The sequence below is a fragment of the Xyrauchen texanus genome, chromosome 13 (assembly GCF_025860055.1).
Source record: "Xyrauchen texanus isolate HMW12.3.18 chromosome 13, RBS_HiC_50CHRs, whole genome shotgun sequence".
In the NCBI taxonomy this organism is placed as follows: domain Eukaryota; kingdom Metazoa; phylum Chordata; class Actinopteri; order Cypriniformes; family Catostomidae; genus Xyrauchen; species Xyrauchen texanus.
The window spans coordinates 46054687-46080332 of NC_068288.1; the positions used below are offsets into that span (position 1 = coordinate 46054687).

The 25646-nt window shown below is 39.3% G+C and overlaps 1 protein-coding gene across 4 annotated transcripts in view; it reads left to right on the forward strand.

Annotated features, from left to right (window-relative positions):
- The first annotated feature begins 464 nt into the window (after positions 1 to 464).
- Positions 465 to 25646, forward strand: part of LOC127653909 (ral GTPase-activating protein subunit beta-like) — a 46453-nt gene continuing 21271 nt past the window's right edge. For all 4 annotated transcript variants that reach the window (XM_052140756.1, XM_052140757.1, XM_052140758.1 and 1 more), the window contains exons 1-14: positions 465 to 612; positions 2566 to 2773; positions 5896 to 6098; positions 7401 to 7567; positions 8674 to 8860; positions 9500 to 9631; positions 9789 to 9967; positions 13116 to 13267; positions 15741 to 15948; positions 21605 to 21806; positions 22190 to 22357; positions 23657 to 23771; positions 23886 to 24033; positions 24181 to 24245. In XM_052140756.1, the coding sequence (XP_051996716.1) occupies positions 2597 to 2773; positions 5896 to 6098; positions 7401 to 7567; positions 8674 to 8860; positions 9500 to 9631; positions 9789 to 9967; positions 13116 to 13267; positions 15741 to 15948; positions 21605 to 21806; positions 22190 to 22357; positions 23657 to 23771; positions 23886 to 24033; positions 24181 to 24245 (2103 nt within the window). In that variant the 5' untranslated portion in view covers positions 465 to 612; positions 2566 to 2596. The remainder of the gene's footprint in view (positions 613 to 2565; positions 2774 to 5895; positions 6099 to 7400; positions 7568 to 8673; positions 8861 to 9499; positions 9632 to 9788; positions 9968 to 13115; positions 13268 to 15740; positions 15949 to 21604; positions 21807 to 22189; positions 22358 to 23656; positions 23772 to 23885; positions 24034 to 24180; positions 24246 to 25646) is intronic.

Below are 25646 nucleotides of genomic sequence, written 5' to 3' on the forward strand. Positions count from 1 at the left end.
TCAAAATATCATCTCGTGTGTGCAAAATAACTTTTTGTGCACTTAATTTCCTCTTGCATGTGCACGAAAATTTTTTGCACACAAAATATCATCTTGCGTGTGCAAAAAATGTTTGTGTGCTCAAAATATAATCTTGTGCATGCAAAATTACTTTTTGTGCAGTCAATTTCATCTTGCATGTGCAAGAATTTTTTTTTGTGCGCTCAAAATATCATCTTGCGTGTGCAAAATAACTTTTTGTGCGCTCAATTTTATCTTGCGCGTACAGAAAAAAAAAATTGCATTACAAATATCATCTCGCGAGTGCACATGCAAAATATTTTTTTGTGCTCTCAATATAATCTCGCGAGCGCAGATTTTTTTTATTTATTTTTTTGCACTCAAAATATAATCTTGCACATGCAAAAAAATGTTTTTTGACGTGACACAGAATTGTGGCACATGTATAGCTCCATAACACAACACCTGCAGTCAGCCAAACCCCCGCCGCCTGTGCAGTCGATGGAGGAGCGGATATGATCTGATCTACCGAAAAACATGCTGCTCCATCACACTCGTGGTTTCTTAGAAACTTCCAGAAAGACAGACTGATTGCTGTGTGAACTGAACCAGGTAACGCTATACGTTTATTAGTCTGTGCTGTTGATGTGAGTCCGCTACCGTCACGTAGACTGCGTCTTAAAAACCAAGTATGCTACCTACATAGTGAGCACTTCGAATTCTCCCAATCTGCACATTTTTAACAAATGACTACATTTTAAATATACCCAATATTCGACTTTTAGGAAAGCGAAAATATAGTGCAGACTGTGCTTTAAAACCAAGCGAGACTTTAAACCAAATGAGCTGACTAGTTAGGGAGCTTTGTAGTTTTTGAGACGCATCCACAATTCCGCATTGCGGCCTACTCCTGTGTTTACAAACCAAATCCTAATGTGCATTGTTGTTATTGCTCGTTGTCTTATATTTACAGGGTTATTTCTTTAAAGAAGTGGTCACGAGGAGTGACATTTGATTGACAGCTGTTATCTGGTTGTTTTAAAGCGCTAGTTATTTTAGTGTAGTTTAATCACGTGTTATCTTTAGCTCACGAGCTGCTTTTACTGCAGACTGCTGTTATAAGTCGCTCTTGTAATGGACAAAACTTAGTTTTTTGTGTGTGCATGTAAATGTTTGAGATGACAAAAACAGAAGTGTGTGTGTAAATACGAGTGTGGAAGACTGAAGTAGGTTTTAATGCACGATGCTAACACAAACAGCGGCTACGGAAGTGGAACGAAAACAACACCAGAAATGGACTGAACTTTAATTTTATGACGTTTTTACACCCTCCGAGTTGTATTGATGATTTAATTCTCTCGTTTGGCTTTCATTTAAAAAGCAAGAGGTTACTTGTATACAGTGTTGGGTAAGTTACTGTAAAAAAAAATTATAATAATGAATTACTAACTACTAATTACATCTTCAATAGTGTAATTACATTACTATACTAATTACTCTGTCTGAAAAGTAATTGAATTACTAATTACTTTCTAAAACCCTGCTGAACCTTGACCAGATGAAAAATACAAGGATAGACATGAAACTGTTCTTTTAATTCTTTCAAATAAATTATTCATAAGCTGGACAAAGAATTTAAAGGGGCGGCGTTAAATTAGAAAACATGATTATATTATATTATAGAATTGTTCTATAAAGTATTTAACATGATTACATCAGATGTAGCTGTAATTAAATTGCTGAAAAATTAAGTGTAATTCCTTTCTTTTTATCTTTGAAATGTAATTTGATTATTAATGTATTTAAACTTTAGTATTTTTCGAGTCATTGTAGAGATACCATGTGGGTATCGGTCTACAATTTTCCGTGGTAGGCTTATATCAAAATACCATAATTTTACTATGTTCATGCCACTATAGTTTTTTTTACTCTACCCTAAAAAGTACCCAATGTGTATTTATGCATCGTAATTCAAAGTGAGTCATTAGTAGGGGTTCTGGGTATTTCCGCGAGTATTGACGCTGACCATCACCCCTAGAGTTCGAATCCAGGGCGTGCTGAGTGACTCCAGCCAGGTCTCCTTAGCAACCAAATTGGCCCGGTTGCTAGGGAGGGTAGCGCCACATGGGGTAACCTCCTCGTGGTCGCTATAACGTGGTTCGCTCTCGGTGGGGTGCGTGGATGCCGCGGAGAATAGCGTGAAGCCTCCATGCGCTACGTCTCACAGTTCCTCATGTCAGCTTACTGGTCAGGTGATTGACGCAGAAGTCACACCATCCCATATGTGAATGACTTTCTCATGCAGAACACAAACAAAGACATGGAGTCACTTCAGAAGACATGGATTAAATCACTGGAGTCATATGTTGCCTTTATGTGCTCTTTGGAGCTTCAAATTATTGGTCACCATTCACTTTCATTGTATGGACCTACGTCGCTGAAATACTCTTCTAAAAATCTTTGCTTGTGTTCTGCACAGGAAACGAGTATATGAGAGAATTAAACATTTTTAAGTGAACTTCCTCTAAGCATCTCAATGCATTTCTCATTTGCATCTCTCCACAGGCTGCAGTGGGATTCAGTAGAAGTCTCGGTCATGTACTCTGAGTGGCGGTCTTTACACCTGGTGGTCCAGAACGATCAGGGTCACTTGAGCGTGCTGCACAGTTACCCCGCAGGCGTGGGTCGTGATGTGGCTAACGCGGTGGTGCGCCCCCTGGGGAACAGCCTCGTAGGCGGGCCGTCTGAGTGCCTCCTCAAGACTGACAAGGAGGTGAGAGGAGTGCGTGTGCTGCCAGCAGTATAAACAATCCGAAAAAATGATTAGAGTTGGGAACATTGTCGGAGCAAAAGGAAGCAAGTTTTCTTTCAGGATAATCTCTCTCTCTGTCTATCTATCTGTCCATCCATATCTCATCTCGCTCAGCCACCTGCCTAATATTCTGTAGGTCCCTCTTGTGCCGCCAAAACAGCGCCAACCCGCATCTCAGAACAGCATGGAAACGTCTTGTTGATGAGAGAGGTCAACAGAGAATGGTCAGACAAAGTGTACCGTAGCTCAGTTAACCGCTCTGTACAATTGTGCTGAGAAGAATATCATGTTCTGAGATGTGGGTTGGCGCTGTTTTGGCAGCACTACAGAATAGTGTGTGTGTGTGTCTGCGTGTGCGTGCGTGTCTGCGCGCGTGTCTGCGCGCGTGTGTGTCTGCGCGCGTGTGTGTCTGCGCGCGTGTGTCTGCGTGTGTCTGCGTGTGTGCATGTCTGCGTGTGTGTGTGTGCATGCGTGTCTGCATGTGTGTGTGCATGCGTGTGTGCGTGTCTGCGTGTGTCCGCGTGTGTGTGTGCGTCTGCATGTGTCTGCATGTGTGTGTAATCTCTGTATACACAGTATATTTTTTTTAAACTTTTTTTAGAATTATTTTTAAACTTGATTTTTATCATATTTTAGTTCTTCGTTAAACATTTTCAGTTTTCTCGTTCGGATTCTGTTATGTGTAAAGGTCTAGTTCGTTTCAAGCCCTTATTTCGTTCTGCCTTTTTGTCTTGTTTTTTGTGTATCTGGGTGGGTTTCGTTGCAAGTTAAAACCTTCTCTTCGTTGTGTGTGTTGCTGGCTTCCCCCTAATTCCATTGTGCTTCTGTGTACTGTGATAAGAGCTGAAGGAAATCCTGTCAATTCCCTCTCGGCCTGTGATTTTTCTCCTGACCTCTCTCTGTCTCTGATCCAACTCAATACCGGCTGATAGTGACCTGTTCTAATGTGCTAACAAATTGGAGCTGTTCCATTTTCATTATTTGCAAACGTGCAATCGCAACAATCATACTTGGAACCAGAAAAATATCAAAAATGTCATGCGTGTGTTAGGGCTGGGACGGTTACCGCATTACCGCAATACCGCGGTCACGTGACTCCAACCGCGGGTCTGAGCTTGTCACCGTCGTCACCGCAAAAAAACAAAAACAAAAAAAACATTGGCCTGCACATGTGTGCACGTTGTGTCTAATGATATTAGCCTACATGGATTCAAGGTTTTCTAAAACAAAACTTATCAAAATATGGAGCAAATCCGACCTTTCGCGAGTTGGGGAGCGCAATGTTCCATGACACATAATAACATTCCATTTGTATTAGAGATGCGCGGATGGGCTATTATTATTTAATCCGCAACCGCATCACAAAACTCATCTGTCCGCACCAACGTTTTTTGATAATTTTCAAAACCGCATCCGCGGCGCTGACTGTTTTAAGGTCTGAGCGATGCAAGGCGCTGCTGCCGCGAGGCTAGAAAGCTCTTGGCTGTTCTAGAAAGGAGACTGATCCAATGCAGCAAAGATATTTTAAAGGCTAAAGTCCCTAGTAGGCTATAGCCTATTGGCTATGTTGTATCCCCAGAATATCAGCAGTGAAGTCCGTTTCCGATTGGCGCACAGGGATAAAAATAAATAAATAGTAACGCACATCGGCAAACCTGACTACTAGGCTACTGTAGCCTAAAATTTTATCATTTTGTTTTGAATTTTGTTTAAAATGCATTTTAAGATTTCTATTTATTTCTCATGTCTGTGAGGCAGTAGGCCTAGCCGCCGAAGTTTCGGTTCATTTATGAGAGAGCTCACGCGCAGAAGAGATCGCATCGGCGCTTCCACGTCCTGCTGCTGATTATATGTCTGCTATATTTGCTTCTTATTTATTAATTCCAGGCAATTAGTTAATGAAACAGTGATTAAAATTAAGATACAATTTATACAAAACGAAATTTTAAGTTAAAGAAAGGCTTTCTACAAAACAAAACTTAATAAAGTGGTCAAAATCATGTCTGACCCATCTTCAATGCGAATGTATCTGAGAATAATCTTAAATAAGGAAATCTATACAGTGATTAGTTCATGCCAAATTACTGCTTGATGAAAATTTGACTATTTAAAATTGTGCTCGTTTTTTTTTTCTTCGGATGTAGGTGACAATATTTAAAGTCTGTCTATCAAAAGCGACTTCTGATGTGTGCGCCAAAGTCTGTCGGGGGGGGACTTTTCTGATCCAATCTAATGTATTTAATGCGGTTTACCGCTATACCGGGGTAATATCTTGCTTTTCAACCGCGGTTAGAAAAAATCCATACCGCCCCAGCCCTAGCGTGTGTGCTATAGGTGTGTGATATGTCTTTGGAAAGGTCTTGATTAGTAGAATATAACGAGCAAATTTGTTTCACTGGGAGACCAAACTACAGTGAGTATTCGCGTGTGAAATCCATGTGTATAGTAAACGGATAAACGGATTTGACATCACATTTTGGATTATTACTTCATGAAAAATAAACTTGATATAGTAAGTGACATATCACAACATAGAGCGGATGATGCCGAATCAAACAAGCCCACACTCAACGTAATATGATGTGAAGATCCTGAAATATTCCTCAAAGAGTATCGCAAAAGCTATGGTGGCTAACCGATAATGGCGTCTCTATAGCGACAGTTTCTCTTGGATTGTTTCACGATACTTCACACTTTTGAATGCTACTATCAACACAAGACCAATTCCTGTTATAGATGACTTATTGGAGAACAACACAAGTTTATTTTGATGACCTTCCATAGTTGCTGTCTAAAAGGAACGAGTATTTTTAGTGCTCATTTTCGTGTGTTTATGAAATGTATTAAATTAATACCAGAGTTAAGTTACATTAAGTGCTGTTAATGTTACACGATTGAAATATAATCCATGCAATTAGCAAGAAAGACTTTAACTTTGAATATGCACTCATTGAAGGCAATGATCAGACTTTTAAAACTGGTCGCCACTGTTATTCTTTTGACCGTTTTAGTTTCTGTCTCTTCTCTCTGAAATGTTTATGATGTGTTGTTTGTATGTCTGATGCGGTGATGGTGCTCTGAAGGTGAAGTGGACGATGGAGGTGTTGTGTTATGGACTGACACTCCCGCTGGATGGAGACACGGTTAAGTTGTGTGTGGATGTCTACACTGATTGGATAATGGCCCTGGTGTCTCCCAAAGACTCGATCCCTCAGCCAATCATCAAAGAGCCCAACCTGTACATTCAGACCATCCTCAAACACCTGCACAACCTTTTCCTGCCCAGGTGAGTTTGACCTGAGGTTTTAACTACCCATCATGCCTATTGGTCCGTAGTAGTGTGGTTCTAAAGAAATCAGACTTTCATAGTATGTCTGTCTGTCTGTCCATCTATGCATCTGTCTGTCTGTCTAGCCATGCATCTGTCTGTCCATCCAAATGGCTGTCTATCAATCTGTCAGTTTTGTCTGTTTGTCCATATATGCGTCTGTCCATCTGTCTGACTGTCTGGCTGTCCATGCGTCTGTTCGTCCATGCATCTGTCTGTCCATCTGTCTAGCCATGCATCTGTCTGTCCATCCATATGTCTGTCTCTCTGTTTGTCCATGCATCTGTCCATCCATATGGCTGTCCATATATGCGTCTGCCTGTCCATGCGTCTGTCTCTCTCTCTCTCTGTCTGTCTGTCCATGTGTCTGTCTGTCCATCCATATGGCTGTCTATCAATCTGTCAGTTTTTTTTTTCTGTCTGTCTGTCCATCCGTCTGTCTGTCCTTCTGTCCATGCTTCTGTCTTGTCTGCCTTTCTATCTATCTGTCTGTCCATCCATATGTCTGTCTCTCTGTTTGTCCATGCATCTGTCCATCCATATGGCTGTCCATCAATCTGTCTGTTTTGTCTGTCTGTCCATATATGCGTCTGCCTATCCATGCGTCTGTCTCTCTCTCGCTCTCTCTGTCTGTCTGTCTGTCCATCCATATGGCTGTCTATCAATCTGTCAGTTTTTTTTTTCTGTCTGTCTGTCCATCCGTCTGTCTGTCCTTCTGTCCATGCTACTGTCTTGTCTGCCTTTCTATCTATCTGTCTGTCCATCCGTCTGTCTATCTGTCTGTCTATCGGTCTGTCCGTCCGTCTATCTGTTAGCCTGTCTATGCAACTGGCCATGTGTCTGTCTGTCCTTCTCTCCATGCGTCTGTCTGTCCGTCCATGCAGCTGTCCGTCCATGCATCCATGTGTTTGTCTGTCCATGCATCTGTCTGTCTGACTGCCTTTCTTATCCCATGCATCTGTCCATACGTGTGTCTGTTTTACTGTCTGTCTACCTGTCTGTCTGTCTGTTCATCCATCTAGCTATTTGTCAAACTCTCTGTCTAGTATTTTATCATGAAATGATTATCGTTCCCCTCATGTTGCTTATTTGATTTGTTTTCAAGGAAAAGAGTCTGAGCAGAAATAATATTATTTTTGTATTTTCTCCCAGTGGACATGCAAGTTTTTCCCTGTAATAAGAGTAACGCTTCCTGTATGTGTTTATGTTCACCGTAAGCTTCAGTGAGAAAATGATGTGTGGATATTTGTTTAACTCCAGGCCGGAGCACTTCAGTCTGATGCACTTTAAGCTGTGTCAGCAGGTGTTGTCTGCAGTACAGAAACTGGCGCGTGATTCGTCCGGTATGGCCAGAGAGACGTGGGAGGTGCTGCTCCTCTTCCTGCTCCGCATCAATGACACGCTGCTGGCCCCTCCCACTGTGGGAGGTGCGTATCTATGACGACCACAGGCAAACACGATGTTGCTGTCACTCTAGAATAGAGCTGGCTTTTACACTGACTCTCAAACAAATGAGTGAAGGTGCATGTTTTGCATGTTGTGTGTCACATGTCCATAAACCTCCTGTGCTGCAATCGTGTTTCTTGTTTTAAGGTCCTCATGAATCGGCGTTCCCAACCCATTTTACTTCTGTAATTGCCCACCCCAAATTGTGTGGCAAGATGTATGTTTTTGTGGAATTATAGCTTGACTTGTACTGGGGAGGGAAATGTCGTCATAGTGCATCAAACATTCAGTTTATCTCGTCTACTCTGAACAGGAAGAAATTCACCATCAATTTGCATATGCAAATGACCTCATTTATGTAACTTCCCTACAGTAAAAACCTTGCTCAGGGCTCGTCATTAAGCATTGCCATGTGTAGATTGGTTATTCATTTGTCCGAGTAAAAATGTTAATTGTCTGGAGAGAAAAAAGGAAATTTTTAGCTACATGTTCCATTAACGTCAACGTTTCTGAAAATTACGACGATGCCCAAATTTATAATGTACCTATACAATTAGCTCAATTGTCTGGGACGGAAATGGAAACTGCACTGGGACGGGGAGGAGGCTATTTTGTGTGTGTGTGTGTGTGTGTGTGTGTGTGTGTGTGTGTGTGTGTGTGTGTGTGTGTGTGTGTGTGTGTGTGTGTGTGTGTGCGCATGCTGCATTGTGGGTGTGTTATGGTCTTGTGTGTGTGCGTGCATGCTGCATTGTGGGTGTGTTATGGTTTGGTGTGTGTGTGTGTGTGCGCGTGCATGCTGCATTGTGGGTGTGGGTGCGCATGCGTGTATGCTGCATTTGTGTGTGTGTGTGTGTGCATGCTGCATTGTGGGTGTGTGTGCGCGCATGCTGCATTGTGGGTGGATTATGGTCTCCCCCTTCATTTATATATATATATGTGTGTGTGTGTGTGTGTGTGTGTGTTCTGCATTGTGGCTGATTTACAGATTGTATTTGAAAAATTCAAAAAATAACGCTCTGTTTTTCTGTATTTCCTTCATTTTCCTAAATTCAGCGTGTGCAGTTACCATTTGTTTTGTCTTGTGTAGGTGGCATAGCTGAGAAGCTGGCAGAGAAATTGATCAGTGTGTTGTTTGAGGTTTGGTTTCTGGCCTGCACGCGCTGTTTCCCCACCCCGCCCTACTGGAAGACCGCCCGAGAGATGCTGGCCAACTGGAGACATCACCCTCCGGTGGTGGAGCAGTGGGGTAAAGTGATCGCGGCTCTGACGTCCAGGTACTGACGCATGATGTCCTGCAGAAGCAAAAAGAAACCATGTGGAAACCAACAACACACAACCTGCAATTGGGACGGTTCACCCAAAAATGAACATTCTCTCATCATTTATTCACCCTCATGCCTCATCCCAGATGTGTGTGACTTTATTTATTCTACAGAACACAAATGAAGATTTTTAGAAGAATATTTCAGCTCCGTAGGTCCATACAATGCAAGTGAATGGTGACCAGAACTTTGAAGCTACAAAAAGCACATAAAGGCAGCATAAAAGTAATCCAGTGGTTTAATCCATGTCTTCAGAAGTGATATGATAGGTGTGGGTGAGTCTCCGCTATAAATCTCCACTTTCACTTTCACTTCTTTTTTTCTTTTCTTTTTTTTCTTCAAAGGTGGAGATTTATGGTGGCTTTATTTACTTTTTGGAGTTTCAAAGTTCTGGTCACCATTCACTTGCATTGTATGGACTTATTTTTCAGTTTTCATTTTGGGTGAACTGTCCCTTTAAATCCAACAGCCTGTAAATAAAATGCATTTATTTCATACAATTAATGCAAAGCCATTCTTTCATATTTGAAATGACAAAGTGTGCAAATAAACATAAAAGGCCGTTTTTTTTTTTCTCTCTTCTCCTCACAGGCTGCTGCGCTTCATGTACGGCCCGTCGTTTCCTCCGTTTAAAGTGCCAGAGGAGGACGCCAGCCTCATTCCAGCGGAGATGGACAATGACTGCGTGTCTCAGACGTGGTATCGCTTTCTACACATGCTCAGGTCTGCATCGGAGTGAAGCGTGGAAGCATATTTCACAGCAATTCCATTTTAATCGCACGCGTTAAATTTTCCGTTCAGTAGTTTTGCAGAACATCATGCTTTGATTGACAGCTTCTGTTGTTCACAATGGCTGAGTCTTTCACCCTCTCCTCTTCAGTAACCCGGTGGATCTGAGCAATCCGGTCATAGTGAGCTCCACCCCAAAGTTTCAGGAGCAGTTACTAGGGGGCAACAGCGTTCCTCATGAAGTCATCCAGCACCCCTGCCTCAAACAACTGCCCCAGATCTTCTTTAGAGCCATGAGAGGAGTCAGCTGCCTCGTGGACGCCTTCCTCGGTAAGACTACACACTGGCAAAACAATGCAGCACATTATGGAGACGTTTAGGGGTACATCAGAAGCTCTGACTCTGAACATATTATGATCATTGTTCATCTTGACTGGGCCTGACATGTCCAAACTTTCTTCAGAGGTGTTGTTTCATGTTTTTTAGGAGTCACCGTGTCTAGGAGCATTATTCGAGACAGACTCCCCTCTATAGGTATACTAAACCTGTCCATACCCAATCAGTTAGACTAACCATGAGGCTAACCATCCCATAGGCTAATTCTTCTCCATGGAGGTGTTTGGATGCAATTAAAAAGGCGTAACTCTCACTTGAGAAATAAATTGATGTTCATAATGTATGGCGTGATTGAACGTGTGTGCGTGAGTGTTTGTTTAAGGTGTGATCCCATTTTTTTCCCCCAGGTGTCGCTGTATCTCGGAACAATTTTCGAGACCGCCTCGCATCTCATGGTATTTGTTAACACGTCTGTGACCAATCAAGAGGGAGTTTGGTGTGGATTGTAGATGTTGCGAGGTGTTTATTTTTTTTTTTCGGGAACAAATTTTGGTCAAACCCTTGTTTGTGGATTCAAGTTAATTATCCGTCGTCTTTTGGTTCCCTTGCAAAATGAAATCCTTTGTTGGGAATTAATGTGTGCACGCTTATTGGTTGGCATCCAGTTTGCCTTGATTTCAGCTGTGTTGGAATATGCAATGATGGCTGGCATCAAAATCAGACCAGATTATTACACAGGCATTTATTTAGACGGTAACGGTTTCAACATGTAATTTTGTATTTTCATAATGGATTTTTATAGTTAAAGGAATAGCGTCAAGGATCAGTATTGGGGGGGGGTCTGGGTAGCTCAGCGGTTGTTGACACTGACTATCACCCCTGGAGTCACGAGTTTCGAATGTGCTGAGTGACTCCAGCCGGGTCTCCTTAGCAACCAAATTGGGCCGGTTGCTAGGGAGGGTAGAGTCACATGGGGTAACCTCCTCGTGGTCGCTATAATGTGGTTCTCTCTCTCAATAGAGCATGTGGTGAGTGACTCCAGCCAGGTCTCCTAAGCAACCAAATTGGCCGGTTGCTAGGGAGTGTAGAGTCACGTGGGGTGACCTCCTTGTGGTGGTGATTAGTGGTTCTCTCTCTCAATGGGGCATGTGGTGAGTGACTCCAGCCAGGTCTCCTAAGCAACCAAATTGGCCGGTTGCTAGGGAGGGTAGAGTCACATGGGGTAACCTCCTCGTGGTGGTGATTAGTGGTTCTCTCTCTCAATGGGGCATGTGGTGAGTGACTCCAGCCGGGTCTCCTTAGCAACCAAATTGGCCCGGTTGCTAGGGAGGGTAGAGTCACATGGGGTAACCTCCTTGTGGTCATGATTAGTGGTTCTCGCTCTCAATGGGACGTGTGGTGAGTTGTGCGTGGATCGTGGAGAGTAGCATGAGCCTCCACATGCTGTGAGTCTCAGCGGTATCATGCACAACGAGTCACCTGATAAGATGCGCAGATTGACGGTCTCAGAAGTGGACGCAACGGAGACTCGTCCTCCGCCACCCGGATTGAGGCGAGTAACCGTGCCACCACGAGGATCTAATGAAGTAGTCGGAATTGGGCGTTCCAACATTGGGAGAAAAGGAGATAAAATGACCAAACGAACCAATCAGTATGGCCACAAAGGTTTTAGGCAAATAATGAAATTTGAATGCAGGGGTTGCTGATGTCTTCAGTTATCTCTGGTGAAATGTGCGCCATTTCATTGCATCTCGGGAAACTCGAAACGCTTTGTGAACCGGTTACTCTCGCTTTACAACCCTGAGCTCTGATAACACAAGTCCCCCATAACTCAATACTAGTTTGCTAGATTGGCAACATGCAGAAATGCTTGGCACACGGGATGCTCACCCTTAATCGTATACGGAGGATAAGTGTTTTAATGGAAAGCACAGGAGTTAAACACCTTACCAAGAGTATCAAAGTGTCCGAATGAGGGTTGGTCGACATACTGTTTCTATGAGAACAATATCTAACGTCCTTGAAGTTGGCACCCCCATATAATTAAATAATCACCAAACCTATTCCATTCCTTGGTGCTGATTTGTGCCGCAAAAATGAACGTTTGTGCTGGTTTGGTGTTTGAGATGTTGAGCGTTCTTTTTGGGGCGGTGTGACGTCACTCTCCACCCCATCTCGCTCAAACCGATCCAAACCTGTGCTGGTCGTTTGTGCCGTTAAATCAAACGTTAACTATTTCCCTTCCTTAGATATAGCAACAAAAAAAATTCGGGACTGGTGACGTCATTCTCCACCCCATGTGGTCTAAATCGCTCAACTGCTGTCATTCATTTGTGCCGTTAAAATGAACAAGTGTATCTGTTTCACAAAACTATAGCACAAACGGCCAGCACAGGTTTTGATCGGTTTGAGCGAGATGGGGTGGAGAGTGACGTCACCGCCCAAAAAAGAACGCTTAACATCTCAAACACCAAACCAGCACAAACTTTCATTTTTGCGGCACAAATCAGCACAAACGAATGGAATAATTTTGGTGATCATTTAATTATATGGTGTGCCAACTTCACGAAGGTCAATATCTACCCCTCCAAAAATGCTATTAGCATGCAGTTAGATTTAAATCTGGTTATAAACGGCAATAAAATGCAAAGAAGTTAGCTTGCAAACTGTGTTGGTACGACATATTCCTGTTTATTTTACTGTAAATGTTCGAGAACTTGTTTTGAGCGTTGCATGCAAATTTAGGGTCAATGTTGCATGCAATCGAATGTGTAACACGGGCTTGTAATGAGAGCGAGACATGTGATTTGAAATCAAAATTATTGTATCCGCTGAATTGTGCATTACTCATCCAATCAGTACTCGCTATGAAGCAAGATGAACATATTTGTTTTATGACAACTACGTCTATTCTACAACTTGATCATTTATGTAGGTTTGCTTTTATGTTCAGAAAAAGTCTTTTTGGGGTTAAAATGGGGATGCTGAGATATTGTCTTGTGATGAAGGTGTTGTACGAGTGAATGTGTCCTGATACGCAGCTACAGGAAATGATTTGATTGATGTGTCGCTTAATCTCGTCTCTTATGTTTTAATTCTTTGGTTTTCTTTCCTCTCTTTACCCATGTCACCCGTCTCACAGGTATATCCCGCCCCCGCTCGGACAGTGCTCCGCCCACCCCTGTTAATAGGCTCAGTATGCCGCCGCCCCCAACCACAACCAACACTACACCCCCTCACAACCGCAGACATCGCCCCACTGCTGTTACCAAGACAACCAGCAAAGCCTCAACGGTATGGTCATAACAAGAAAAAAATAAAAACTTAAATACCCTATTTTCTTTCAAATCAAAACATGCTTATTAAATGTATAAGAGAACACTTTACATTGATGTTCCCTTTATTAAGGGTTTATAAAGGGGTTCATTGATATGTAATAAGCTATTTACAAATGCATTATAAAGCATTTATATGCGGTTATAAAACGGCGACTCGTGCAGTGATCTTTTAACTTATGTGTTATAAATGTGTAATAAACATGAAATGCCCTTATTCATCATTTATGCAACAAAAGAATGGTTGAGTCCCAACTTACTATTGACATAAAGTCCTCTGCAGAAACACTTCAGGTCTTAATGCTCATTCACAGCATATATGAAGCCTGATGAACATTACACCATACAGGAATATCACATTGACATAAGTATTCACACCCTTAACTCAGTACTTAGTTGAAGCACCTTTTGACAGCGATTACAGCTTTGAGACTTTTTGGGTATGATGCAACCAGCTTTGCACATCTGGATTTGGAGACTTTCTGCCATTCGTCTCTGCAGATCCTCTCCAGCTCTGTCAGGTTGGATGGGGACCGTTGGTAGACAGCCATTTTCAGGTCTCTCCAGAGATGTTCGATTGGGTTCAAGTCCGGGCTCTGGCTGGGACACTCAAGGACATTCACAGAGTTGTCCCGTAGCCACACTTGTGTTGTCTTGGCTGTGTGCTTTGGGTCGTTGTCCTGTTGGAAGGTGAACCTGCGGCCCAGTCTGAGGTCATGAGTGCTCTGGACCAGGTGTTCATTAAGGATATCTCTATATTTTGCTGCGTTCAGCTTTCCTTCAACCCTGACCAGTCCCCAGTCCCTCCTGCTGAAAAACACCCCCACAGCATGATGCGACCACCACCATGCTGCACCGTTGGGATGATATTGTGCAGGTGATGAGCGGTGCATGGTTTCCTCCAGACATGACGCTTGGAACTGAGGACAAACAGTTCAATCTGTGTTTCATCAGACTATTGAATCTTGTTTCTCACAGTCTGAGAGTCCTGTAGGTGCTTTCATGTGTCTTGCACTGAGGAGAGGCGTCCGTCTGGCCACTCGGCCATAAAGCCCAAATCGGTGGAGTGTTGCAGTGATGGTCGTCCTTCTGCAAGTTTCTCCCATCTCCACACATGATCTCTGGAGTTCAACCAGAGTGACCATCGGGTTCTTGGTCACCTCTCTTACCAAGGCCATTCTCCTCCGATTGCTCAGTTTGGCCGGGCGGCTCGCTCTAGGAAGAGTCCTGGTTGTTCCAAACTTCCATTTATGACTTACGGAGGCCACTGTGCTCTTGGGGACCTTCAGTGGAACCGAAATGTTTTGTAGCCTTTCCCAGACCCGTGCCTCGACACAATCCTGTCTCTGAGCTCTGCAGGCAGTTCCTTTGACCTCATGGGTTGGTTTTTGCTCTGATATGCATTTACAGCTGTAAGGCCGGACTATACAGGTGGACTCCAATCAGAGTGTAGAAACATCTCAAAGATGATCCAGAGAAATGGGATGCACCTGAGACCCCCCCATGGCAAACAGCATTTATAAGACAATATAAAAAGTGGCTTTGTAAGTCAATACTGCATATTATTTAACATAAGCCTGTCATTCGCCAACAGTCCATTTTCAATTGAATTCGTCAATCTGTCGATTTATTCGATTAGACAATAGTTTTATTTTAAGGACTTTTCTTTGGACTTAATCTGACGCAATGTACACGTGCATCAGACACACTTTTGGAGCATCTCACTTTGGTTGTGTTGCGTCATAAACACCATTTTAAGTTACACAGCTCTCCGGAATACTTGATTCTAATTGGTCAATGGCGCCATCTTGGTTGTTTCTCTGTAAACAACCGCACCTCCACGTATCGGACCACTCATCTCGAGTCATCTTTACTACTACTCAGATCGCTGAGCGATCTCTACAATTAAGCTAATAAAGTCATTTTAACTGTGCATTTATTTATTTGGCAAGTTGTCGTGTAATAAGATGCAAAATAACCTGTCAGGCATTCATTAATTACAAAATAAACACCATCAGAACTCCAACGCAAACGAACTCAACAAAGTGGATTTCAGCTAAAGTAAATGGTCATATGTTACTAATGTTGCGTAAGTGTTATTAAGCAGTTATAACATACCAGGTAATATGGCATTCTATTTTGAATGTATTGCATGACAGTTGTCCTATTTATACATGTTGTTATAATCGCATATAATTGATTTATAATGCATTTGTTGAACCATTGTATTTTTTTATGTTATCAAATCACATTCTACATTTTTTTTTTTTTTTCATTAGTGAATATTTAAGCAAGTTACGGGATATGGAATTTAATTGGATGACTAACGGAAGTTTAATGGGTTGGTCATTTCATGTTGGCATTTGTTTTTCTTTTTTGGTTTCAAAATGGCAATGAAACATTTTACCAACATTTTGTTCTCCGCTCCTCAGACCGGTCAGACCAAAGTGTCGCACCAGCCATCCTCCACCTCCCCTCTCTCCAGCCCAAACCAGACGAGCTCCGAGCCCCGACCGCTTCCCGCCCCGACACGGCCAAAGGTCAACAGCGTGCTCAATCTGTTCGGCCAATGGCTATTTGATGCTGCGCTGGTCCACTGTAAACTCCACTCCGGCCTGAGCCGAGACAGCAGTATGACGGGTAAGAGCCGGCCCGGGTGTGTTCCAATCCATCACCCTTATTCTTTTGTATTTTGTATTTTCATTTCTCTACATATTCTACCTGTAAAGGGTGTTTTATTTGATTTTTATTCCATAAAATACTCCTACCTGCAAGATTGTACCACATACAGTGGTATTATAGGGGCAAAGTAAAGCCATATACCATTTTTAGGTATTTTTGTTAAATGCTTACTTTATTTCTTCAACATACTGCCACATTTTTGTGATCCTAGAGTCTTTATAGCATTGGCGTAAATGTCAAATACATTAGTCAGCTATTCGTTAACATTTATTAATAAAGATGATTCTTGTTACAATAGTCACATGACTAGTAGTAGTACAATTCTGACACTTAAATATCATATTTAATCTCCAGCTATGACCGCTATCTAAAATTAAGACAGACTTGCGTTTAACTTAAAGGTGCTGTAAGCGATTTGAGCTGTTCCGGAACTTCCACAAACTGTGGTGTTGGATTAGCCACGCCCCCCCCTTTCCAAAACCCTGCACTCCAAATATACAGAGTGAGCTTTATTTAGGCCGATATCAAGCAGAGGTGCTTGGCAAAAAAAGGGCATGAAACGGCGCCCTCTAATGGCCACTTTTATGAGCAACATGGCATAAAAATGGCTTTAAGCCTCAATAATTCGCTGCGACTACAATACTATGATTGACAGGCAGAAAGCGTCAGAGACAGTGGCCCGCAGAGTCTAGAGGCCAGAGATCTCAGGACAATTATTGAATTAATATTTTTCAGCAAGTAGGACTTTTATTTTGCATACCTTACCATGAAAAAACACGTTCAGCACCTTTAGCGTGTTGATACGCAATCGTCCGCGTAGTGACGTCACTCTGCTTACATTTAATATATAATTTACCGTCTATAAATTTAATTAATGTTAACATTATACATCTATCAAAGGTCAAAGGGTTCAACATTGATAGCCGATCTCTGTTTCACGTTAGCAATCCTCCAGAAATAGCAATTGAGTTATTTGTGCAGGAGTAAAAATGAAAACATGCAATATCAAAACGGGACTTTTATTATGAAAACATGCGATATCAAAACGGGACTTTTATTATGAAAACATGCGATATCAAAACGGGACTTTTATTATGAAAACATGCGATATCAAAACGGGACTTTTATTATGAAAACATGCGATATCAAAACGGGACTTTTATTATGAAAACACGATCGCCAGATGAATCCAGTTCAACACACTCGGGTCAATCGTCCATGTCAAGCATTCATTAAAAACATCCAATAACACTTTTCGTCCATAAAAGTGATAAATGTGAGAAATATTGATATATTCTCCATTGTTTACATCATCATCGTTCTTCAAACTGCAATCTGAGCAGCATTCATGTTGTAAAACTGTTTATGATCTGATATATTAGAGTCTCATAAACAAAACCAGCCGTCTCCAAAGTCTATTTATAAAAATGTGGTGTAGTTTTATTCATAATAGTCGAGCAGTGCCGTCAGATTTAGTGTCGTCTTGAGAGGCGGAGCTTAATTTTACTCTGAACACTTCCAGAGATTAAACAGAGATTAAAGCTGCAGGAACTCATTTATTATTCGATCATCTTCAGATTTGAAGCGTAACTTCTTTAGACTCGTGACTTTGAGAACATTGTATTTCTGGGTTGTTTTGACACTTTTATTATTGTTATTTTAGATTATAAAAACATGTTCAGCACAAAATATTTCCATTAATATAAACTTCAGCGTCTCTAACTTTAATAAATAACAACAGATATTAATTCTTCAAACATATAATAAAGGCCAAAGTGTCTCTTTCAAAAGATGCTACAACTGTGTCCAAACTCCAAAGGGTCCCGTAAATACAACCATTTCAGTTCAGGTCATTATCATGGTTTGTGCTCAAAAAGGGGGCGTTCAACAACGGTTAGATGAACGCTATCATATGATTCACAACTGTTCGTTATGTGTGTGGGGGGGAAATGCCTTTTTTATTTAATGATTGAAGCCAATTATATACTTATACTCATATAAGTTTGAGAATAAACCACTGTATTCGATTTTTAAGGGACTTCATTAAAGTCAAAGTACGTGGAAATGTCCAGGAGCCGTTTTACATCATTATGAATTAAGACCGTTTGTCCATTTATTTAACTTATTTTCTTTTTGTTCCATTTTCATTATTTGCATGATGGGAACCCAGTATCATCTAAAACCCCGAAACTGAACAAAAGCAAATCATTTTGAACTTCTGAATAGTTTCATGAACTCTACTACTGCTGTGATGCTTTTGATTTATTTCCATTTTATCTCTGTTATCTTGCAGCGACATTTTTCCAAATTCTCCTTTCTTATAAATCTTGTAAGTAGGAACGCAAGCTTTTCCAGTTGCAGTTATTTTGTTCATTTCATCGTTTATTTTTAGTTTTGGTTTGGTTTGACACCATCACCTGTTCATTGTTTTCTTGGGGCAAGAGACTCGCGCATACACTGCTCGAGTCAGGGGTCCGGGAGTGTTTGGATTGCTGCCCAAATCTCATCGTCTCAACTGCAACAAACATTGGGTGTCATCATACGTTGCGGGACATTGGCCCACAGTTTAACCAGTACACGTGGCCGTCAACACCTGAGAATGTTTGTTGCGTTGATCCTTCTCCTTGGTTTAATTACCCGTCATCATTAAAACTAGTTCCTGCCCATATCATCTCCTGAAGGACCTCTACTAACAATCTTCTCCAAAGAAACACACCAACCAATGTTATTTTGAGTTCTTGACCAATGCTTATTTGAAAGCTTATTTTTGTTTGCGTTGGCGTTTGATTAATTTGTTTATTTTATGTTTTGTATGGATATTTCTGCATGTCGTGGTTGTTGGTGCAACTTGTTTCAGCCATATTGTGCCTTATCGTCTTAATTTAGGATGCTGGACAATACAAATTGGCCTTTTAACAGCGTTTGTCTGAAATGAAACTCTAATGACAGTGATAACGGGGATGCTGACCAGGAGATGCGGTCTGCTCTGTTTAGTCTCTAATTGCTTATGGACTAACATGATTGACCATTATTGCGGTACAATGCAATTTTGTGTGTTCAAACCAGACATTAAGTCATTGGTGTAGCAACGGTTTCATTAGATTCAATGTTGCTCCCTTCTGCAGATTCAACAATATAGGCTAGTTTATTTGTAATTAGAATATTGGGCAGAAATGGCGATTTATTACTGGTCGACCCTTATGGGTTTTTCAATGACCAAGTGATTTATTTGCTCAAAATATTGCCAAAATTAAAGAGAATCTAGAATTTGTTACTGACATGATATCAACCGATATATCGGTCCGTCACAAGCAATGACAGAATGTCATTAAATATAGTTGTAGTAAAAAATATGCAATGTCATTCTGTCATTGCTAGTGATAGGCCGATATATCGGCTGATATTTGGCCGTTTTTACATGTTTGAGATCAGCAGATAATCATGTCTGGAATATATATATATATATATATATATAGAAAGAATGCGTCTTTGTCAATACAACTATATTTGATGTCATTCGGTCATTGATTGTTATTGACCGACATATCGGCGATTTTTTTGAAATTTCTAATATAAGTAGATGATAATAATGTAAGGATTTATTTTTTAGAAGAATGCATCTTTTTCACTACAACTACATTTAAAAGTCATTCCATGTCATTGCTATTAGCATACCGATATATCGGCCGATATTTGGCGATTTTTACATCAGAATTACATTAAATATATTTGTAGTGGAAATATATGCATTCTTTAAAAAAAATAGAATAATAATTTCTTACATGATGATCTACATATTTCAGAAATTTCAAAATGGCCAAATATTGGCCGATATATCGGTCAGTCACTAGCAGACCTGGAATGACTTCAAATTTAGTTGTAGTGACCGATGCTTTCTTTCTAAACTTTTTGTTCCTTACATGATTATCTGCTGATGTAAAAATGGCCAAATATCGGCCGATATATCGGCCTATCACTAGCAATAACAGAATGACATTGCATATTTTTTCACTACAACTATATTTAATGACATTGCGAATGTTAGGCCAATTTATTGGCCGATATGTGGTCATTTTTACATTTCTGAGATCAGCAGATAATTGTGTAAGAATTTTTTTTTAGAAAGAAAGCATCTGTCACTACAACTACATCTAAAGTCATTCCAGGTCATTGCTAGTAACAGACCGATATATCGGCCGATTTTTTTGCCGATTTTTACATGTCTGAGATCAGCAGATAATCATGTCTGAAAAATATATATATTTAGAAAGAATATAGTTGTAGTGACAAAGATGCATGCTTTCTAAATAAACATTTTTTTCAGACATGATTATCTGCTGATCTCAGACATGTAAAAATCGCCAAAAATCGGCCGATATATCAGTCAGTCACTAGCAATATATCGGCCTATCACTAGCAATGACATGGAATGATTTAAATTTAGTTGTAGTGAAAAACGCTAATATCAGCCGATATATCGGTCAATCACAAGCAATTACAGAATGACATTAAATATAGTTGTAGTGAAAAATATGCAATGTCATTCTGTCATTGCTAGTGATTGACCGATATATCGGCTGATATTTGGCCATTTTGAAATTTCTGATACAAGTAGATCATCATGTAAGAAATTATTATTATATTTTTTTTAAAGAATGCATATTTTTCACTACAACTATATTTAATGTAATTATGTCATTGCTAGTGTTTGGCCGATATGTGGTCATTTTTACATTTCAGAGATCAGCTGATGATCAAGTCTGAAAAATTCTATATTTAGAAAGAATGCATCTGTCACTACAACTATATTTAATGTCATTCGGTCATTGCTTTTGATTGACCGATATATCGGCGATTTTGAAATTTCTAATATAAGTAGATGATAATAATGTAAGAATGTTTCTTTTAAAAGAATGCATCTTTTTCACTACAACTAAATTTAAGTCATTCCATGTCATTGCTAGTGACTGACCGATATATCGGCCGATATTTGCCGATTTTTACATGTCTGAGATCGGCAGATAATCATGTCTGAAAAAATATATATATTTAGAAAGAATGCATCTTTGTCACTACAACTATATTTATTCTTTCTAAATATATATATATTTTTCAGACATGATTATCTGCTGATCTCAGACATGTAAAAACGTCCAAATATCGGCCGATATAGCGGTCTGTTACTAGCAATGACCTGGAATGACTTTAAATATAGTTGTAGTGACAGATGCTTTCTTTAAAAACTTTTTTCTCTCTCACGATTATCTGCTGATGTCAGTATCGTCATAATGGGCAAATATCGTCCGATGTATCGGTCTATCATTAGTGATGACCAGGAATGTCGTCTTGACATAATCATGACAAAGGTGAATTCTTTCAAAACAACGTTATTTGAATAAAATTTCAAACAAATGTAAGATTTAGCACACAATAAATAGCATTATGATATTTGTTGATCCTAAATGGTTCACCACTTTTATATCTGCACATCTCTTTGTCGGCAATCCCTGTTATGGCCTCCTGCATTATGGAAGTGTTACTTAGCCTTTGCGTTTGCATCTCTCTCTCTCTCTCTCTCTCTCTCTCTCTCTCTCTCTCTCTCTCTCTCTCTCAGCCCTGGCGACTCAAGCTGGAGTTGAACTGAGACGTAAAGGATCTCAGATGTCCACAGACACTATGGTGTCCAACCCCATGTTTGACGCTAACGAGTTTCCTGATAATTACGAGTCTGGTCGAGCTGAAGCTTGTGGAACGCTCTGCAGGATCTTCTGCAGTAAGAAGACTGGAGAGGAGATACTTCCTGTCTACCTGTCCAGGTGAACCCTGAAAAACTAAAACGAAGCAATGAAAGATGGAGCAAGTGGGAAAATAATCATTATTTTTACTAATTCGTTTAAGTGCCGTTAGTGGAACAGAAATTACACTCAGAAATTCCACTTTTTTATATATAGTAAAACATGCTAAAAACGTGCTAGCATCATGCTAACACATGAAAAATTCTATGACCATTATTTTAGTGCTTAGCAACAAGTTAGAAAATGCTATTTGACGAGTTTTGCCACGGCAAGCACCACTCACATTTTCTTCATATCCCATATGTCCCTTGTGTGTCATTTCAGCGCTTGTGTGCGTAATAAATCACATTTATTGATTTATTTAGAGTCTGCAAATATCTGTTGTTGTTCTCTGGTTCTGTCAGGTTCTACATGGTTCTGATTCAGGGTCTTCAGATATCAGACTACATCTGCAGGCCGGTTCTAGCCAGTATCATCCTGAACTCCTCGGCTCTGTTCTGCTCCGATCTCAAAGGGATTAATGTTGTGGTTCCATACTTCATATCTGCACTGGAGACGATACTTCCTGACCGGTGAGCAAGGCTTCTGATGTCTGAGAAACACTACAATATATATATATATATATTAGTTCTTGTGTTAGCAGCATTCAATTTAAAAAAATATTCTGTATAGAAAATATGCAACACTGTTACCACATGATCTTTCACCAAAACAGAACATTCCATGAAATTGTGATACACAGGAAGTGACATCATATGGATTGTATTGGTATTGCAGGAAGACAAGTTGGCTTATGCTAGCAGCATTTTCTAAATTTGACACAATTTGAAGCATTGACTGCATTCGTCATGCTCAACTGTTCGACCCTGTTACTGAAGTAAATGAATAAAACATCCAGCAAATAGTTGTTTTATTTATTTTATTGAACAACACTTGCTACCAAACAAACCAGCCCTTTCTAAATGACTTAGGCAAAATTTGGAACCCTGTAACTTGCAACCCATTCTGCTTTGTTTTTAATGTTTTTATTTATTTTATTAGAACCTTTTGAAAATAGCATTTGTTTTTTTAAATTCTGCCTAATTTGGAAGTCCTCGTGGCGGCGTAGTCACTTGCCTCAATCCGGGTAGCAGAGGACGAGTCTCAGTATTTTTTTTCATTTAATGCTTTTTTCGTTTGGCAATTAATTTTTAATTTAATGCTTTTTTCGTTTGGTAATTAATTTTTTTGTTTAATGCTTTTTTCGTTTGGTAATTTATTTATTTTTAATTTAATGCTTTTTTCGTTTGGTAATTTATTTATTTTTAATTTAATGCTTTTCGTTTGGTAATTTATTTTTTGTTTTTTGCTTTTTTCGTTTCGTAATTTTTTTAATTTAATGCTTTTTTCGTTTGGCAATTAATTTTATTTAATGCAAGAGATTTTGCCGGCATTTTTTTGGGGCTGTAAGCGTTCCCAAAAAAAAAAACCACTGATAACTTTCTGCTTGTATTGTGTATTTATTTTTTATTTAAAACATCTTTGTATTAAGGGCTAATTCTGTGACTGCCGTCTATTGCCTCCGTGTCTGAGACCGTCAATCCGCGCATCTTATCACGTGGCTTGTTGAGCGCGTTACCGCGGAGACGTCTCCGCGGCATCCACGCAAAACTTGTGGCGCGCCCCGCCGAGATCGAACCACATTATAGCAACCACGAGGAGGTTACCCCATGTGACTCTACCCTCCTTAGCAACGGGGCCAATTTGGTTGCTAAGGAGACCTGGATTCGAACTCAGGACTCCAGGAGTGATGGTCAGCGTCTATGAGCTACCCAGGCCCCCTGCACCTAGCGTTTTTAATGCTTTTTCATCTGGTCATTTTGTGCCAACAGAGAACTGTCCAAGTTTAAGTCGTATGTGAACCCCACCGAATTGAGAAGAGCTTCTATCCACATCCTGTTGTCAATGCTTCCTCTGCCTCATCACTACGGAAACATCAAATCGGAGGTAAAAGGCTCCAGCTCTTGGTTCATTATCCAGTCATTATTTTGGGCTGTAATCTCATTTACAGGGATAAAAGTACTAATCAAATCTGCTGTGGTTTCCTAATTTCATTTGAAGGTGCTTTTGGAAGGGAAATTCAGCAATGATGAAAACTCGCTTCACGACAAGGCGGTCACCTTCCTTTCTCTGAAGCTGCGTTTGGTCAATATTTTGATTGGTGCCTTGCAAACAGAGACAGACTCGATCAATACACAAATGATTCTCGGTAGGGTTACCTGATCTTGAATCGGTTTGATTTGTGCACGTTTTTGGTTTGGAAGGTTTTATACTGTGAATAACTGTGTGTGTGTGTGTGTGTGTGTGTGTGTGTGTGTGTGTGTGTGTGTGTGTGTGTGTGTGTGTCTTTAAACAGCTGCAATGCTGAATATCGTGCAGGATTCTGCTTTGATGGAGTCTGTTGGTGCTCAAGCTGAAGTGGTACAAATTGAGCTTTTTTCTTCTCTCTTTATCTCATCTGTGAATGAATGAGAGGTTAAACTGGATTTCCTGAATGAAATACTGGTGATTGAAGTGCAACATGTAATAAAGACCAGTTGATTGATTGATGGGTTGATTGATTAATACTTTATTGTCCACAATTGTGGAAATTTGTCTTTGGCTTCCCAGACAAACAGAAAAAACATCATTAAAAAGACGGGATTACATTCGTTCATTTTGCATCTTAATTGCAGTGAGAATAATCACCGTTCAATATGCAAAATTGCTTTAGATATAAAAGCAATATTTATATTGCTATAGATATATATAGGTCTGAAAATATATATTTTTCGTTTGGTAATTAAATTTTTTTAATTGAATTTAATGTTTAATGTTTATTTTAATTTAATGTTTTTTTTGTTTGGTAATTTATTTATTTTTAATTTAATGCTTTTTTCGTTTGGTAATTTATTTATTTTTAATTTAATGCTTTTTTCATTTGGTAATTTGTTTATTTTTTATTTAATGCTTTTTTCATTTGGTAATTTGTTTATTTTTTATTTAATGCTTTTTTCATTTGGTAATTTGTTTATTTTTTATTTAATGCTTTTTTCATTTGGTATTTTTTTTTTTATTTTTTATTTAATGCTTTTTTCGTTTGGTAATTTTTTTTTATTTTTATTTAATGCCTTTTTCGTTTGGTAATTTTTTTTTATTTAATGCCTTTTTCGTTTGGTAATTTTTTTTTTATTTTTATTTAATGCCTTTTTCGTTTGGTAATTTATTTATTTTAATATAATGCTTTTTTCGTTTGGTAATTAATTTATTTTTAATTTAATGCTTTTTTCGTTTGGTAATTTATTTATTTTTAATTTAATGCTTTTTTCATTTGGTAATTTGTTTATTTTTTATTTAATGCTTTTTTCATTTGGTAATTTGTTTATTTTTTATTTAATGCTTTTTTCATTTGGTAATTTGTTTATTTTTTATTTAATGCTTTTTTCATTTGGTAATTTTTTTTTATTTTTATTTAATGCCTTTTTCGTTTGGTAATTTTTTTTTATTTTTTATTTAATGCCTTTTTCGTTTGGTAATTTTTTTTTATTTTTATTTAATGCCTTTTTCGTTTGGTAATTTTTTTTTATTTTTATTTAATGCCTTTTTCGTTTGGTAATTTATTTATTTTTTATTTAATGCTTTTTTCATTTGGTAATTTTTTTTTATTTTCTATTTAATGCCTTTTTCGTTTGGTAATTTTTTTTTATTTTTATTTAATGCCTTTTTCGTTTGGTAATTTATTTATTTTTTATTTAATGCTTTTTTCATTTGGTAATTTTTTTTTTTTTTTTATTTAATGCCTTTTTCGTTTGGTAATTTTTTTTTATTTTTATTTAATGCCTT